The 18,273-nt window shown below is 39.3% G+C and overlaps 1 protein-coding gene across 1 annotated transcript; it reads right to left on the reverse strand.

Moving 5' to 3' along the window:
- Positions 1-9,703: 9,703 nt before the first annotated feature.
- Positions 9,704-17,998, reverse strand: Clec12b (C-type lectin domain family 12 member B). The gene is made up of 6 exons (XM_051173057.1): positions 17,802-17,998; positions 16,033-16,131; positions 14,038-14,253; positions 13,430-13,584; positions 13,044-13,159; positions 9,704-9,857 (listed from the first exon to the last, which is right to left on the reverse strand). Exons 1-6 carry the CDS (start codon positions 17,890-17,892, stop codon positions 9,707-9,709), a joined length of 828 nt encoding a protein of 275 aa, XP_051029014.1. The 5' UTR covers positions 17,893-17,998; the 3' UTR covers positions 9,704-9,706.
- Between the last annotated feature and the right edge of the window lie 275 nt (positions 17,999-18,273).

Consider the following 18,273-nt stretch of genomic DNA (forward strand, 5'->3'; position numbering starts at 1 on the left):
CAGTTGCATTTAGGAACTCTAGAGATTTCCCCAAAAGCCCACACACTTTTGGGAAGCCATATTTAATTAGTTATATGGATTTAACCTGCATCTTTAAATGAAGCCTCCTTTGGGTGTGCAAGAAGAAAATACATTTTAAGTGCAGCAGCGTCACTATGCCTATAGAAAGCAATGGCTGTGATTCTAGAATTCTGAAAGTGCAGGCAGGAGGACTCAAGTTGATCCTCACCTATATAGTGACTTCAAGACCAGCCTGAGATACATGAAACCAAGCCTTTCTCAAAAAAAAAAAACAAAAAAAAAAAAAAAAAAAAAACAAACAAAAAAAAACAAAAAAAAAAAACAAAAACAAAAAAAACCAAAAAACAAAAACAAGCCAACCAAAACAAAACTCTACTCTCTAAATGATGTTTTCACCAAAGTAAAAGTCCTAATAAACTCTGTGTCCATTGAACACCGTAAATTGTATAACTAGAAGTTCCAAATGAATGTAATACAATAGAAAGCATGTCTATAAAGGCCAAGGTCATTTCTGAGGCAGGATCAGGCTTAATAACAGCAAACTCTAAGGGCCCTCGTAATATTAAATATGGAGGTAATGAATACAAAATGAAATATCAAAACCGTCCTTTTCTTATTTTTCTCTCTTTAAATTAATTCCATATATGAGCAAGTGGAGACCAGAAGAGGTCATCAGAGGTAATGCACTTTCTTCCAGACTCTGTGGCAGGCCTGGCTTGATAATTGGGTGATGGAGGGCCACACCTGGTTCTCACGCTTCTAAAGCAAGCTCTCTTAACTCTTAGTCATTTCCCCAACCCTGTTTCTGATGTCATTAATGAGGCTTTGAAGACAGGCCTTCAGTTTGAAGACTTAATACATTAATAGAAATATTTGATTTACTAAGTTAAAAATCTCTTTCTGGTTTATGTTCAACAATCACTTGGTCTTGGAGCAAAATCCAAAGTGTGATAAAAATCAGATCTCAAACTGGTTTAAAAACATACTGTCATGAAAAACTATATAACTAATGTCCTTTAACTGGATGTCTTATGACCATAAAAGGTGTTAGGGATATGTTAGAGTTCCTGTCATCCTAGAGTTTTCTGAAATGGAAATCATATATATATATATATATATATATGGAAAAAATGTAACTTCACAGACTCAAATAATGATGGAAAATATACTAAATACATCAATGAAAGAAAAAGTTGCACAGAGAATGATGCTAGAGAAACTAAAAGGCTCACTGCTTTGGGGAACAATGAAGGAAATTCTACATTTATAAAAAGAGAGTAGCTGCTACTTATTATGGAGACTTGTTTCTAATGTCTACCATCTACTAATTTTAGAGGATATATATTCCACAGTGAACTTTCTATACAAAGCACTGGATAGAGAGTGTTCCATCTCTAGAGAATGCTACATCCAATGTGACTAGCTAGAGTAGGCTTAGTTGTTGTCTACCAAAACTCCTTTCTGGCAGAAATGAGATGCAAGTCATTACTTTCCATGGTGATCTAATTTCATTTCTGCTATACACCAATGTTTTTGTTGTAAGAACCCAGTTCATACCATAGTGAGGCCAGGTGTGTCCTTAAAAACCTTTGCTCTGTGTCTGACTTTTTCCTTGTAGGATACAGCCATACACACTAGTAAAGCTAGTTGTTTGTTTAGTGAGACAGGATTTTGCTATATAGTCCAAAATAAACTCAAACTTGTGTGTTCCTATCTTGTTTGAATCCATGGTCTTCTTGTTTATTTGAAAGAAAAAAAATCCTGAAAACAAATTACCATTAAAGAATCACAGCAGTTAAATTATGTCTGAGATATGACAGCAAAGACAAGACGTAAGAGCACTGAAGTGGTTTTCTGAAGGATCTCTCTCTGTGTCTCTCTCTCTCTCTCTCTCTCATTGTATGTGTGTGTGTATGTATTCAATTGATATACAAAAAACATATATATATATATATATATATATATTGAATTAAAATATGCATACCCCTCTTTTTAGAAAAAAATGTAAGCCAATGGAAGTATTGACTCAAACCTAAGAGATGAAGGATTTCCCACATGAGTTTACTCATGATGGTTGAATTACTCAGAAACAGAGTTAGTTAACTGGAAATAATGGCATTTTAATCAGTTCCTCCAGGGTTTGTTTTGTTTCTTCATAGTTTTCAACTAATAAAGAATGAGTAATGTGAATGGGCATGAATGCTATCTTTGTCTACCTCATTTCTGGCCATCATCTCACATTGGACACAGGAAATATAAAAATAATCCTTGTGCAGCAGCCCCAGCTCTAGGAATTGTTTGGGCTGATCTGGTGAGATCCCCACCTGCTGCTGGCCCTTAGTTCCTGCTCTTTTATCCCCATGAGTTGGTGCTTGGCTACATGAAAAAATAGCTTTCCTCACACTGATGGTTTACTTGAAACAAACAGTAGATAGAGTTAAAAAGTTGTTCTAGTTTACTTTCTATTTGCATCATGAATATACCATGACCTAAAGGTCATGTTTTATTTCCCTTATGGATTTGATTACAAAACCCCAAGCAGGAACTTGGAAATAGGAACTGAAGCAGAGTCATGGAGAGTGCGGCTTACTGGATTGTTCTCCATGGCTTGCTTAGCTTGCCTTTTAGTAGAACTCAGGACCACCTGTCCAGAAGTGACACTTTCCTGTGAGATGGGCCCTTCCACATCAAACATTATATATGAAAATGCTTTATAGACTTCTCTACAGGATAATCTTATGGAGGCATTTTCTCATCTGAAGTTCCCTTCCCAGATGACTCAGTCTTCTGTCAAGGTGAACAAATAAACAAACCTAACCAGCACAATGTTGAGCATCTCCATACAAGGGAATCAGTAGTGAGAACCATACAGAGCATTCTGGAGGAGCAGGGGGAAGACTAGAAGGAACTGCAAGAATCTGTCATTCAAGGACACAGGAAATGATGCTAGAAATAATAGCTAGACTGAATTGGTAGTCACTAGGCAGCTCCTTTGTATATCTCATTTGTTTAATACATGCATACACACACACACACACATTCACACATGCATGTATGCACACACACACACACATACACACGTCAGGGAAAAGAAGACCTTTAAGATTATACACACATATATGACTTGTGTTGTCTTGAACTGGTTGCACACATCTGTAGGGCACAGTGTGACAATTCTGTATTTGATGACCCAATGAACAGCTGTTGATGGGAGATGTCATTTTGTATATATGTTTCTCATACTGGTTAATGAATAAAGCACTGTTGGCCAATAGGAAAGGAAGATAGGAGGGACTAGGAGACAAGGAGGAAATAGGAAGTAGTAGGGAGGAGTCAACATGGAGAGTCTGGAGAGACTAGAATCACCAGCCGCCTCTCGCTGGTAAGACCATGTGGAAATACATAGAAATGGGTTAATAATTAAGACAGAGCTAGCCGATAAGAAACTAGTACCTGGCCAACAGCATTGTATCAAATACAGAGTCTCTGTGTGTTAATTGGGGCTGTTGTGGCGGCGGGACAAGACCGGGCGGCGGGTGGAAAAACCGTACTCTTTACAAGCTGTCACTTTCATCTCCTCATATATTTATCATTTATTTATGCTTAAGAACATTCAAAGTTTCTACTAGATGTTTTAAATTATAGAATGTGTTACCAACTATAGTTATCTAATGTACTATGGAATATTTGAAGTTATGTTTTTCAGTAAACTGCACCAAGTACCTATGGCCATCTCTATTCTTCCTGTACACTCATCCTAGACTCTGTAACCATTGCTCCACTCAACTTATATGAAATAATGTTTTAGTTTCCACATGTAAATGAGAACATGTGGCATTTGCTTTTTCTATTCCTGATTAATTTAACATAACAAACTTCACTTGACATAATACACTCTTTGGTTTTATTAATGATATTAAAAATGTTAACATTCCATCTTTATGGTTCAATAATATATGTTGTATATTCTCATTATTTATTTATTGGTGGGCGTTTTGTTATGTTGTATGACAGGACTTCACTATGTTGCTAAAGCTTGCCTTATATTTTCTATATAGCCCAGGGTAGACTGGTTTCAAACTCTTAGTGATCCTCCTCTCTCAGCCTTTTCTTTTTTAAAAAATAATATTTTTATTAATTCTTTGAGAATTTTCAAACATTATTTGGATACATTCACCCTGCCCCAACTCTTCCCATTGCCAGCTTCTTCATTGTTCCCTCCCTTCTCACATAATTTTGACTTATCCTTTCCCCATATCACATTTTCTTTATTTATTTGTCAATGAGATGCATTCTTTATCAAGTTATTTGCTTTATTTTGTTAATGAATTGTTTGAGTTCTTTGTATATTCTTGGTCATAATCCTCTGTCACATGAGTACTTTGTAAATATTTCCCCCATCCTGTACTCCTTCTTTTCATTTAGTTAACTGTTTTCATTGACAGGTAGTTTTTAAGTTCAACATAACTCCACTTGTCTATTTTGTCTTCCTTGCCTGTGCTTTGGGGGACATATCCAAAAATTCTTTGCCCTTAGCAATTTTCTGAACCATTTCTCCTATGCTTTATTCAGTAATTTCAGTTCTTAGTCTTGTATTTGTATCCTTAATGTATTGAAATTGATTAAAATAAAAGGAGAGTAAGAAGTTCAGCTTCATTATCTGCAGATTAAAATCCAGCTTTCCCACTATAGTTTACAGGCAAGACAGTTTCTTACCAGAAGTAAACCCACTGCAAATGTATACATTTGCTTCAGGTTCTACATTCTATGCCATTGCTTTTATGTGCTTGTTTTATGTCAATTCCAAGCTATTTTGGTTACAATGGCAAAATTACCATCATTTCTGTTTCTCTTTTGATCTCCCTTGATCTCCTTGACTGTAAAATTGTTTCTAGAAAAATTCTATGTATACGAACCAACTGGTAAACGTAGGAGGCGTCAAGAAACTGAACAAGTAGATCCGGGCTCACATGAAGCATAGCACATCAGGGCTCATGGATAGAATCATGTCTTGGATAAGAGCATGATGGAGGACACCTGAACCCCAAGCAGAGAGACAGGAGTTTATATGTTAAGCTAGAAAAAGGTGTACCTGATCCAAATGGTATTGCCTGAGCTTACTGCTGAAATAAAAACAAAAATAAATTGTTAGCTAAAAACAGTCTGGCTATCAATGGTCATCAGGAGATGTTTGGCTGTTTTAATGCCTGACTTATTTTATAGTGTTTATAAAGCAGGCCTGGGTAATCTGGCTGTTCCTTTAACATAAGAAGTATTTTTAAAATCAATACAAATTGGTTATTTTTATATTTTTAGACTATAGTATTATTCTTGGTCTCATGGTGTGTTTATATCTATGATATGACTTCAATGATGAAAATTAAACACAGTCATATTTCATGTCATTTTCTATCTTTGCCTTAAAATCCTAAGCATAAAACTTATTTGCTCTATTTTTCATAACAAAATAAAATACAATAAGACAAAAACTATCATAAGGAAAAGAACCCCAAGAGAAGGCACAAGAATCAAAGACTCTCTTATTCGCACACTCAGGAGTCTCATAAAAAAATAAACTGTAGACTTCTCCATTATAATCTTGACCTCCCTTTCTGATATGTTTCTTCTTCCCTCTCTTCGCCTGGAGTCCTGAAGCTTGGTTCTTGGTTGTGGATCTCTGCATCTGATTCCATCAATTACTAGATGAGGGCTCTATGATGATAGTTGGAGTGTTCATTGATTTGATTACAGGGGTAGGCCAGTTCAAGTATCCTCTTTACTGTTGCTAGGAGTCTTAGCGGGGGTCCTCCTTGTGGATTCGTGGAAGTTACCCTAGTGCCAGCTTTCTCCCTAAACCCATAGTGCCTCTCTCTATTAAGATATCCCTTCTGGCTGGGTGTTGGTGGCACGGGACTTTAATCCCAGCACTCAGGAGGCAGAGGCAGGTGAATCTCTGTGAGTTTGAGGCCAGCATGGTCTACAGAGATAGTTCCAGGACAACCTTCAAAGCCATAGAGAAACCTTGTCTCTCAAAAAACAAAATCAAACAAACAAACAAAGATATCCTTTCTGTTCTCCTCTTCCTTCTCCCTATTACCACCTCCCACCCCCAGTTTGCCCAGTAGAAATCTAATTTCTCTTCCCAGGGTGATCCATGCATCCCTCTTAGGGTCCTTCTTGTTACCTAGCTTCTCTGGAGCTGTGGACTTCAGTCTGGTTATTTTTTGCTTTACATCTAATATCCACTTCTGAGTGAATACACATCTACAGAGACAACTGAACCAAGCTAGTGGAAACTCATGAACTCAAGACCTAAAACTGTGGAGACTCTAGGGGACTGAACTAGGCCCTCCATGTGTGGGAGACAGATGTAAAGCTTGGACTATCAGAGGTGCCCCTGGCAGTAGGACCACAATACAAATCTGGTACATGAGCTAACCTGTTGGAGCCCGTTCCCTATGATGAAAAGCCATGCTCAGTCTTAATGCATGCCAGAGGGGCAGGGGCCTGCCCCATGCTATTGTACCAGACCGTGTTGCCTTCTCATGGGAGCCTTTACCTGTGAGGAGGTAAAGGCTGTGGACTGGGGGTGAGCTACAGGAGAGCTGATAGAGGAGGGTAGAAGGGAGAATTGTGGTTGGAATGTAAAATGAAATCAAAAATAAAAATGGAAAAACAAAACAAAACAACAACAACAAACTCTAAACCGAAAGCTGTAATATTTGCGCAGAGGATCTGGTGCAGATCCGTGTAGTACAAGTTGCATGCTTGCTACTTCAGTCTCTGTGAGTTCGTATGAACCCTGTTCAATTGGACTCAGGCTTTCTTTAGTGGTTTCAAACAAAATGGCCCCAAAAGGGAGTGGCACCATTAGGAGGTGTGGCCTCGTTGGTGGAAGTGCGTCACTGTGGGGGTGATCTTTGAGGTCCCTTTTCTCAAGCTTCACTCAGTGTGACAGTCAGTCAACTTCTGAGCCAAGATGTAGGACTCTCCACTCCTGCACCACATCAGCCTGCATGGGCTAACTCTGAAACTGGAAGCGAGGCACTCTGTTAAATGTTTTCATTTATAAGAGTTGCTGTGGTCATGGTGTCTCTTCACAGCAGCAACAACAACAGTAATAGTAATAATAATAATAATAACAACAATAATAAACCTAACTTCCCTTATTCCTTCTCTCGTGCCATGTTCTCTGAATAAGATTTTTTTTTTTTTTTTTTTGGTTTGTGCTTCAAAAAGAGCCATTTACTCTGACACTGACACCAATATTTGTTATCTGTATTGAGTTTTGGATAAGACTGTCCCCCATAAGCTCAGGCATTTGAGCACTTGTCCCCTAGGTGCTGACACTGTTTGAGGAAGTTTGTGAGGTGTATCCTTGCTGGAGAAAGGATGTCAGTGGGGCACAGGCTTTCCAAGTACAAAGCCTCATTTTACCTCCAGTTCTTTCTGCTTTGTGGATTTCAGTTGAAGATGTGGCCTCTCAGGGCTGGAGAGATGGCTCAAAGGTGAAGAGCACTGGCTGCTCTTCCAGAGGGCACAGGCGCCCTCAGTGCCCACATAGCAGCTCAAACTGTAATTCTGGTTACAGGTGGTCTGACACGCTCATACCAATGCAAATAAAATAAAGTTAAGTAAATTATTGAAAAAGACATGATCTTTCATCTTTCTGATCTGGTACCATACCTCCTACTTTTTGCCAGGCCTACCCACATCACTCTGGAATTATAAGCCCAAACAAACCCTTTCTTCTATAAGTTGCCTTGGTCATGGTGTTTTAATCACAACAACAGAAAAGTACCTTACACAACCTGTCTGCTCAGGGAATTTGTACTGAGACCATTTATTCAGGCTGTGAGCCTACAATCAGATTTGAATTTCTCCAGTCCTACCTTCCCAGGCATTTGATCCTGTAGATCTGCAACATGGTCTACAAATATCTATCACTCATCTGCCTATCTACCATCATACACCTATCTTTCTATTATCTCTTAGGGGACAGAGAAACAGAGGAAAGAAATTTTCTGGGAACAATTCCCATCTCAGAAGCCAGCTATCAGAATGCAAGAGACTATGCTGAGATGCTCCAACACACAAAGGCAATGGATCCCCAGGAACGGATGCATATAGATACCCTTATTTCTCCAAAGCATGCTGGGTATGGTGTGATGACAGCAAGAATCAGGGAGGACCGGGTGACTGGTCTGACCTTATCAAAATCCAGAGCCTCGGTGAGGTTAGACAAAGTTTCTTTTCGAACCAGGGTAAAAGTCAGAGTGACCATGAGATAGGCATTAAAGATACAAGATGCCAGGAGAAAAGTATCACCTCTTCATGGGAACAAAATAACAGGCAAAAATGATTAGCTTATAAATAGCAGATCCTTTGAGTGGGGATGGAGGGAAAGCAGGAGAAATCATCTTTCCCATGGGAATAAAGAGAAACCCAAACGTGTGGGAGTCAGAGAAGCGTTTTGATTTTTTTTGGGGGGGTGTTGATAATTAATGAGTAATTGCACTTTGTGTGAGAGAATGACAGGAACCTGCTTATGAGAAATGGAAGAATAAAGCATCTATTTCATTATATGTTTATTTCATTTGTGATTCGTGCTTGAGTGAGAATTGGTAGACCCTCTGCACTTAACATTTATAATGAAAGTAATAACCTATGTTTTAAAATGTGTGCTTACATTCAGTTTGTAGTCTTATTAGATATTTACATTGAACCTTATCCCCTTGTTCTAGAATCCCATTGGATATATATTATATGCTAATAAGGTCATAATTTTAAAGGTAACAAGCTACTTACTAGCATTGTGAAGTTGTTGCTTCAATAAACTGTGACTGTGACAGCATTCAGAATGCAATCCATTTTCCAGTAAATATTAGGCCATTGTTCAAATTGGTACCACAAGTTAATTACTATTCTTTTTACCCACACACACATTCATGATACTCATACATGCACACAGAAAAGAAAATGAAATGGCATGCTAATAGTAAGAGAATAAACATCTGTATTATTCTGATAGTACCTAGAGTGCAAAATTAACAGCCTGGATATTATTAGTTTTAATGAATAATAAAAGTATTTAAGACAGTGTTCATTCTACTTCATCTGGGCTATCCACTATGAGAATTGGTGGTGTAGCTTCATAGGAAGACGAAGCAGAGTTTCCCTGCACATGGAGACTGATACTTAGCTGCTAAATGGGTTCAGTCAGACAATTTCTAAAATGATAAAGCATTTCCAGTTCAGCCTTCCAGGACTGCTGTCCTAGCTCCTGTCCTGTGGGCTCTCTCAAAGTCCTGCCTGTTTAGGCAGGCTTTCTGGAATTTGCTCCCTTACGGTGGCCTAGGTTGGTCTGATGATTAACATGTAAGTATCACCATGTCATTGAGTGTGTAAACGTGTAAGAATAAAGCAAGAAACAATGTTTACTGAGAGACACACCGAAATGACATGTTCCTCCCTGGGTCCTCAGGATCATTGTAAGACTGAGTAATGAGAACACGGGTCAGAGGGTCAGACAGAGAAATGGAGAATGCTCTGTCAAGCATGTTTGTTTGTGGGACAGTTGAAGTACAGTCACTTTATAATCGGTATTTGAATCAAATACCATAGCTTCCTCCTTTCTCCCATGGCTTCACAATAGGCCCTTCTTCTTGATACACTTAGATTCAGATCAATCCAAATCTTCAATCTTCACCAGGGAAGCTGTCTTCTCACAAATCCAAGAAATTTCAGCACTACAGCGAGAAATGTAAACATTCCCTCTTTCAAAATAAGCACACCCTCTGGATCCATTGAACCTGGCATGCTCCTGATAGCTAAATCTGAAAAGGAATCAATTTAAATTCATTAAAACCATTGTATCTGAAATTTAATCAGAAGTAAGTGTTCTCAGTCACCCTGAGAAGGAAAGTTCACACTATTGTGAGACCCACAACCCCACAAAGCATCAGCATCTGTAATGCCAGCATGTCTAAGTTTTTTATTTCAGGTTAGTAGTGGTCCCAGGGGAAAAAAAATTTCTTAAAAAATTTCTTTCTGCATGAAATATTACTGCAATAGTGGTATGAAGTTGTAACCCAGCACTATCTGATTGAATTTAAGGCCTACTCCATGAGAGAGAATCCATGCTTGCTGCTCACATTTTATATTGGTTTGTTTGCTCTCTAAAGAGAGAGAAGAAGGGGGTGTGGAGTTGCAAGAGCATCGAGGTGGAGAGGACCTGGGAGAAGATGAGGGTGGGAGACCATGATCAAAATATACTGCATTGAAATTCAATAAAAAGGACTATTTAAACTATGGTTTGGAAATTATTTTTCCCAGTAGTAATATGGAATTCCACTAATGGATTTCACCCAGTGCAAATTACATTAGAAATGATAGTTTATTTTTACATTTCTAATTTTAGTATGAAAACTAGAAAAGTAAATTTATGCCATGAAAAATGTTATTACATTTTACCATGCAAAAACCTAATTGTGCATGCTTTTATATATACTTTAGAAAATAAGATAAGAGTCTGAATAAGGAAATGAATGGCTTATGAGATTGGGTTATCAAGAGATCATGTCCAGCTTCTTGGTTCAACTTTAATGACAACACTTAAATGTTGTCCTTAAAAATCATGCGTGCTCAGGGCTGGAGAGATGGCTCAGCCGTTAAAGGCTAGGCTCACAACCAAAAATCATGCGTGCTCAGCCTAAATGTGTGTTACAAGCACCGCTTTCTCCAAGTGATGCACCCTGGGATGCCATGTTATTTTTATTTAGAAGAGCTAAGCCTATTACATATTACTGTTTGAATATGTCTCAGTCAGAGAGTCCTTTTTCAGGATCCAAGGAAGAGCCTGAAGTACAGTCGCTCTAGAATGGGTATAGAGAGCTGGGTTATCTCACAGGGGCATGAACGACTGTCATCATCTGTGGGCTCTGAACAGAAAACATAGTCCATTTCCTCTATATGTTTACAGGAGCCAGTAGATAAATCAAGAATATTTAGCATTTGTATGGGAGAGGAGAAATGTACACTGTAACCTGGGGACTGTACTGCATTTACGTTGTGTTGCGTGCCACTTGTGGACCGTCTCGGTATAGCAACCCCTCTCTCCTCAGGTCAGCTGTGAGCACTGTCCACCTGATTACTCTGCTCTAGAAAAGAGTAACTGCCCTTTTTGTGTTGTTTTGAGTGAGCCTTTTGTCATTGTGACTAGTGTGAAAATAGACTAGCCAAATATGGCTCGCAATGGTGACAAGAGCCTGTGAGACACATATTTGAATAGGAAAAGTCCTAGAAAAGTCTCTAGGTTCTTTAGGGAGAAAAGAACAGACATATAATTATTTGTTATTCAAGGCTTCGGTGAGTCATATCTGAGTCAAATCTGACTCCAAGCAGATTTGAGTAAAAATGAAATAACTATAACTCAATTTACAAAATGTTGACAACATACATGGAAAAGTAAAACAGATTTAAGTTGGATGGCTTGAGTCCTTGGAGCGGAGCAGGGGATATAATAGTGATATCAAATCTTATTTAATGTAAAAATTACATATACAATTATCTCAATTACGTTTTGATGTATGCTGTCCGCCATTTTTTGTCTTTGTTTTAGAGTCTTTCAAAGACTTTTGAAGCCATGTGACCCTTCAAACTTTTATTCTTGTAAAAAACTCATTTTATTGTCATTTATATTTATGTCTGGGTATCTGTGCATACATGTGTGTAAGTGCCCACAGAGGCTGAAAAAGGGGCAACCCTCCTGGAGCTGGGGTTATAGGTGGTTGTTAGTTATTTGTAGGTGATGCTCTTAACCACTGAGTGATCTTTCCAGTCCTTGCTTTAAAACAAAACAAAACAAACAAAAGAGGATTTGGAGATGACTCAGCGACCAAGCCTGATGATTTGAGTTCAATTCCCTCAACCCAGATACTGGAAGTAGAGAACTTATATCTGCAGGTTGTCCTCTCATTTCCATTTGTGTGCTCTGGAACCATACACCCCTCACCTCCCCAGATAAATAAATAAGTGAAAAAAAAAAACAATTTTTAAACATTAAAGTTAAAACAAAACTTGTTCTTGAGAAAATAAGGATTTATCCCATGGTACTGTCTTGTAGATGAAGCAAACTCTACTTTTCATCTCCCAGCTCACACCATACACCCACCAGCTTCCCCTGTAAGCCCAGCCTGACTCCATGTGGCACCTGGGTTTCTGGCTCCCAATGAGTCTGGACCTCCTAGGAGTCTTTTGAAAAGTACAGATGATCACACTGGGCAAGACTTTGAAACAATTTTTTTCATGCTGACTTTTATCCTGTCATTACTTTAAATAGTTGCAAAGCTTCAGTTTCCCAAATTGTAGAGATTTGATGTGTGCTTTCAACACTGTCGTCGAGACTCCTCGACAGTAGATTTTGTCAGGACACTTGTCACATAACCTCTGCACCCTGAAGCTAATCCAGAAGCCAATCAGGCACTTCAGAGAAAATGGCAACAATTCCTTAATATGAGTAATGGTCAATGTTTAAATGTGCATCCTTATGACAACCACTACCCTTGAAGGTTGGAAAGGATGCAATGCAAAATAGCTGAGTGCATGAGTAGGGGATCTAAAATGTTCCATCTTGATTTGATCGGGTTTGAGCCGGGCAATCTTAGGCATGTCACCAAATCTCTCTGTGATAACATGTTTTATTTTGGAGTGGAGATATGAAAGTGCATCTTTCAAGGGTGTATGTTTGCAAAGTACTTTGAAGGTACTCTTATCCATACATGCTTAATGAGGAAAACAGCTGACCAGCACACGAAATTCAGAGCATTGCCCTCAGTTTGGCAAACAGATGGAATTACTTACCAGCCCTCAATGTATGCTGATGAAAAGCTTTCTCTTTCTAAACAGTATAGTTCTTTTTTTTTTTTTTTCATATCTAGGCTTATAATTCTTTCCATTTACATCAGTTTTCTCAGAGTTCTATGGAAATCTTGATCTCCCAGCCCCAACAGTTAGATACTCACAAGGCTGGAGAGGGAGACGAACCATCTTCCCATAGCCAGTGCCTGCCAGTTGAGTTCCAGGACAATCCCAGCCAAAAGAAAGAGAGCGTGAGCGATGGCTGTGACTGAAGGAAATCCTGGGGGAGGGAGAAAGCAGAACAAGTCAGAGGTCATCTGCTGGTTTGAGGAGGCAAGATTAAAAATTCACTTATGTCCGGGGTTATAGCTCAGCGATAGATCACTTTCTTAGCATGTGCCGCGTCCTGGGTTCCACGCCTGGTTCCTCTACTCATTTATTAGATCTCTTTCAGAATTCACTAATTTCCTACCATGAAAAAGAAGCATCACGTATTTATTTTTCACTGTGTGGGTAATTCCTATAGCTGGGGGAAGAGAGTCAATCATACCCTTTCTTTGAGGCTGTCAATCTTCACCAGAGTGGCATTCTTGTCTGTGCAGTCTTTTCTGCTGTCACTCCAGGATTTCTCTTCATGGAGTGTGAAATAATAGCAACTGTTTCCATGCCATTGCCAGCTCTTGGGACAAGGATTGCACTTATGGTCTGAAAAGGAAATTATACTCAAAAGTACACATTCTGTGGGGTGGCTGCAGAAGCCTTTGGAAACTGAGGCATGCACACAGACAACAGTTATGAGCCTAAGTACTCTGGAGCATACTGTGCCAGGACCCCCTGGTAGCAGAGTAACCCCGGCTGGGGTTGGGCAATGGAAATTGCCTTGGCAGGTCCAGATTTTAATGTTCTTATGATAACCAGAACATCTAAAATTGGCTGATAAAGGGAGAAGTATCCTGGCTGGTAGCATTTGGAAATGATTCCAAAATTCTGTATCTTCTGATTAAAGAAACACCTGTATTTCCTTGTCCTTTATAAATTTAAAATGGTATGGTCAAGGAATTGCTAAAGAAAACAGCATCTAATAGTGTGCTGCATGTGGGGACTTTGGTCAGGGTGACAGGATTGATCTGGCCTTTCTGCAGCTGTAAGTCAAATTACCAGAGGTGTGGATGAGAAATTCCTTGCAGAGCTTGATAGCCATCTGCCCCTGTCTCTCCAGGAGGGCAGAGATCTGGAACTGGAGATAGTCCTCTGAGGAACCCTTCCTGGAGATGTTCAGTGGCTCAGACAGATTGTCCTGCTGTGGGTGGATGATTTTCGGGAGTTGGTTCAACTTCTCTGAATCAGAGTTAATATCTTTAGACATCTGCAAAACTGCAAGACACGATGAGACAAGGGCATGCTCCCTGCTGCTCTCACAAGGCTGCCAGGATGACTCAAGGCCACCGGGCATCTTTCTCTCCCATTTCCTCCTCCTTTTCCTACTCCTCCTTTCCCTTCTCCTCTGTCTTCCTTTTCTCTTTTCCTCCCCCCTTCCTTCTTCACCCTCTTTTTCCCCTCCCGTTCCTTTCCCTATAGAGGGCACCAGGTCCTCTTGCTCACCAACCCCATCTCTCTCTTCCCTTTCTTTCGTACTTGACAGGGTTTTGCCAATAATCCCAGATTAGTCCTGAACCATTCTAAGCATTTCTAGTTTTGAATCCATGCATCTATTTAAACACATCTTATTTTTATTAAGCTCGTCCAGTGATTCATTAGCACACTGCACGTATGTGTCAACCATTGCAAAAAAAAATTGCAGTGCCTTCATGATGCATAAACACTATTTTCATTTCATTTGTATTGGGGTGTACATCTCTTAAAAGATGAGCTACATATTCTCCTAACAGTATCTACTGAGTATCTGTTACCTCAACAGGAGTATTATATTTCTTTTCCAAAGAACAAGATAAATAATTAGTCTGTGTCCATATGCCCAAGTCATAACTACCAACGAAATGTTTCATATAACGAAGTAAGTGAATAGAGCATGGGAGACATTAGTGTCTATGATGATTAATATTTATTGTCAATGTGACAGGCTATAGAATCACCTAGGAGACAAATTTCAGGATGTATTTATATGGGCATTTCCAGAGAAAGTTCACGAAAATAAGAAGACCACCCCTTCCCCCCTTGAGTGTCAACAGGACCATCCCCAGGGCTGAGGACCTAGATTGAGTAAGAGGAGAAAGCAAGCTGTACATGGGCATTCATCTTCCTCTGCTTTCTGACTCTTGAAGTAGTGTGATAAACTACCATGCATGCCAGTGTGCATGATTTCCCATCATGAGGAACTGTATTCCATCTTAACTAAACCATGAACCAAAAGAAACCTTTCCTTGTTAAAGCTGTTTTGTTTTTATCACACCAATCATACAACATCTTCCAATAAACTGTTTCTATGAATCACCTCCGAATGGATGCTGATCAAAACAGTACTCTTTATTCCACATACGTAATATTTTATAACATACATATCCTCAGGATACCTTTCCATTTACCATAATGCCCAGTGCCCTTCCCAGTCCACACCAATCAAGAGAATCTTCTCTTGGGGTCTGCTAGGGAGTGGCTTCTACTGTAAGACACATGGGAGCATCAATTCTTTCTGCCAGGTGCGATATGATTCATATCCCTTCTCTTCTCTATGTGTTCTTCCTCATCCAGGCAAGTAAGGTTGTTGCTGCCACTAAAGTGTCATGGGTGAGCAGATTTGGCTAGCCTTCTGCTAAATTTCAAGGTAAACGAGGTTCATGTCCTTCTGCAAATACATCTCCAGCTTATTTTCCTGTTTTTCACTGAGAATAACAAATGGGTGTGTCTGTTCAGAAAAGAGCTTCTCAATTTTAACCAATAACTAAGAAGAGAAGAGTTTTCCTCACAGTGCAATATTGTTCCTCAAAAGACAAAAATTACTGTGGGGTAGAATTCCCACAGCAGTGAAATAGGCCCCTTGTTAGTGTGTTTTGAAGCTGTGGTGGAGAATGGAGTGGATCTGGGGTAGCAGAAGTGATTTGAAGAATCTGCATGCTAGTACCATATTCTTCTTGAATTTGCACACATACAAGAGTTTTATAACTGCTGTTACTTGCTTAATACAAGTTCACTTACATATAATCCCCAAGGTCACCAGTCCTGTCACCAGCAACAGGCAGAGGGTCATCAGGCTCAAGGCAGCACCTCGCCAAATAGAGGATTGAACTGGGTGTTCTGGAAGCCAAAAGAGAATGAACAAATAGAACCACAGCATGCTGTTACATTTGGGGTTGTTTCTCCCACCCAAGTGTCTTGATATTAAAATTTTCTTTAACACTTTTGAACACTTTCTTGCTTTTTTCTTAACACTTTAGAAAATTGCCAATATGAAGCATGAGATGGTCCCTCCCTCAGTTCCCCTTCCCCCACCTTCCTTTAAAAGTGAGTTTCTCTTATTTTTTTTTTTTTAATTAGTCCCTGTCTTTTTTCCTCGAGTCCACTGATTTTGTGAACGAGGTGTGGAGATGAGTACTTTCGAATGATGCTGACAACAGCAAAGACCCTGAATTTTAAGACACAAATCTCCAAAAGGTTCTACTTTTCTTACAAAGGTGGATCACACTTTCAAATAACTTTTAAGTCACTATTTATCCTGTTTTCTATGTTATAAATAGCAAATTAACCTTGGATGAAAATATATAGTCTAACCTGCAAATAGACCAGAGAACCAGCAGGCAACTTTTGGGACATGTTTGTCATAAAAAAAAAAATCTGTCACCTTTTTCTTCCTTGATTCATGCAATCATTTTGCTAGGTGAGTACAGTAGCACATTAGGATAATCACATGACCTCTTTCCTCAAATATTAGAATGAAAACTACAAGACAGAGATGCATAACCATCTTACCTTTAGTAAAGGCCACAAACGCTATGCTGGCTACTGTATACCGTGCCTCTCTGTCTCTGTCTCTGTCTCTGTCTCTGTCTCTGTCTCTGTCTCTCTCTCTGTTTCTTTCTGTCTTTCTCTCTCTCTCTCTCTCTCTCTCTCTCTCTCACACACACACACACACACACACACTCATACAGCACACACACACACACACACACACACAGAGCAAGTCCAAAGAGCAGAAGAAAGTAATTCATATGACTCTAGGACTTTGGAAAGGAAGAAGGTAGTCTTGTGTATTCAATGATGTCGGACTTCATAGACTTGATATTTCTTCTAGCTGGGCCTAAGGGAATGAACCGATACTGGAAGAGTCTCTCCACCACACACTTGTAGAAACTTAGGCAAACTATCTAGCTTCTTTGAGACTTGGAGTTTTCATCTACATAACTACAATTTACTTTACAACTACACTTCAATAAGGCTATGTATAGATAGAATTTATTACAAAAAATGCTCCAAGTTACACCTGGGATTCCAATGACCTTAAATTTAAAACAGCAAAAGAGGAAAAGATAGCTCTTGTTTACTTGAGATTTATCTGTACTCGACTCCTTCCTCAAATTATACCACACATTAACAAAGTTTACTCTGAGTATTTAAGAAGCCTTTTTTGATTTTAGAAGAACATTTCTCTGGTGCTGCTGACCAGGCACAAGAGTCAAGGGTGATTATAAACAGGAATCTCTCACTCCCAGGCCCAGTCTCTGACATATCCATTAATGTTTTTTCCTGCGTGAAGAGCTTCATGACAGTGATTCTATACCATTTACACTGGTCTTGAAAGTCGCATATATTCCCTTAATGACACTCTGCAGACCCATCCCAGGACTGTTTGTCTCTATTTTGTGAATTATATTGCACACTCTCCTTCCCCTTCAGTGTCAAAGCCAGCATCGTAAGCACTTAATACCTGTCATTTCCAAGGCTATAGAATGCTTTATCTGAGCTCTTACCTTTTTTTCTTAGGTTGTTTCCGTCCTGATTACTTCTCACTGTTGCAGAATCCTGAAGCATAAGCGTTGCATAGGTCACTTCATCAGACATCGTAGGAGAAAGTGCTTCTGTAAATTAATGTTGCAATATCTTCAGGCCCAGGACAGGCAGTTCCCTTTCAAGGCTAGGTACTTTTACAGAGACAAATAACTGACAAAACACACTCCCTATTGCTCCTTTGTGAGGACAGAGTGAAAGTCAGTTTCTCTGTGATGAAAGTGAGATGAATCTGAGACTTTTCTTAAGAGTTAGAATGTTGCCAGGTTCCAACTGTAGTGCATTGTTCCTTGCTGTGAGACCAAGTTGTGCTTGTAGGCAAGGAGGAGTGGAGGCTTCATGTAGGAATTCCCATGATCCTTTGGGAACTCTGAATGTTTGAAGAATGCATGTATGTAAGGATAGCTAATCATATAATGGATCAACTTTGTCCTC

Source organism: Phodopus roborovskii, unplaced genomic scaffold (assembly GCF_943737965.1).
Source record: "Phodopus roborovskii unplaced genomic scaffold, PHOROB, whole genome shotgun sequence".
Lineage (NCBI taxonomy): Eukaryota > Metazoa > Chordata > Mammalia > Rodentia > Cricetidae > Phodopus > Phodopus roborovskii.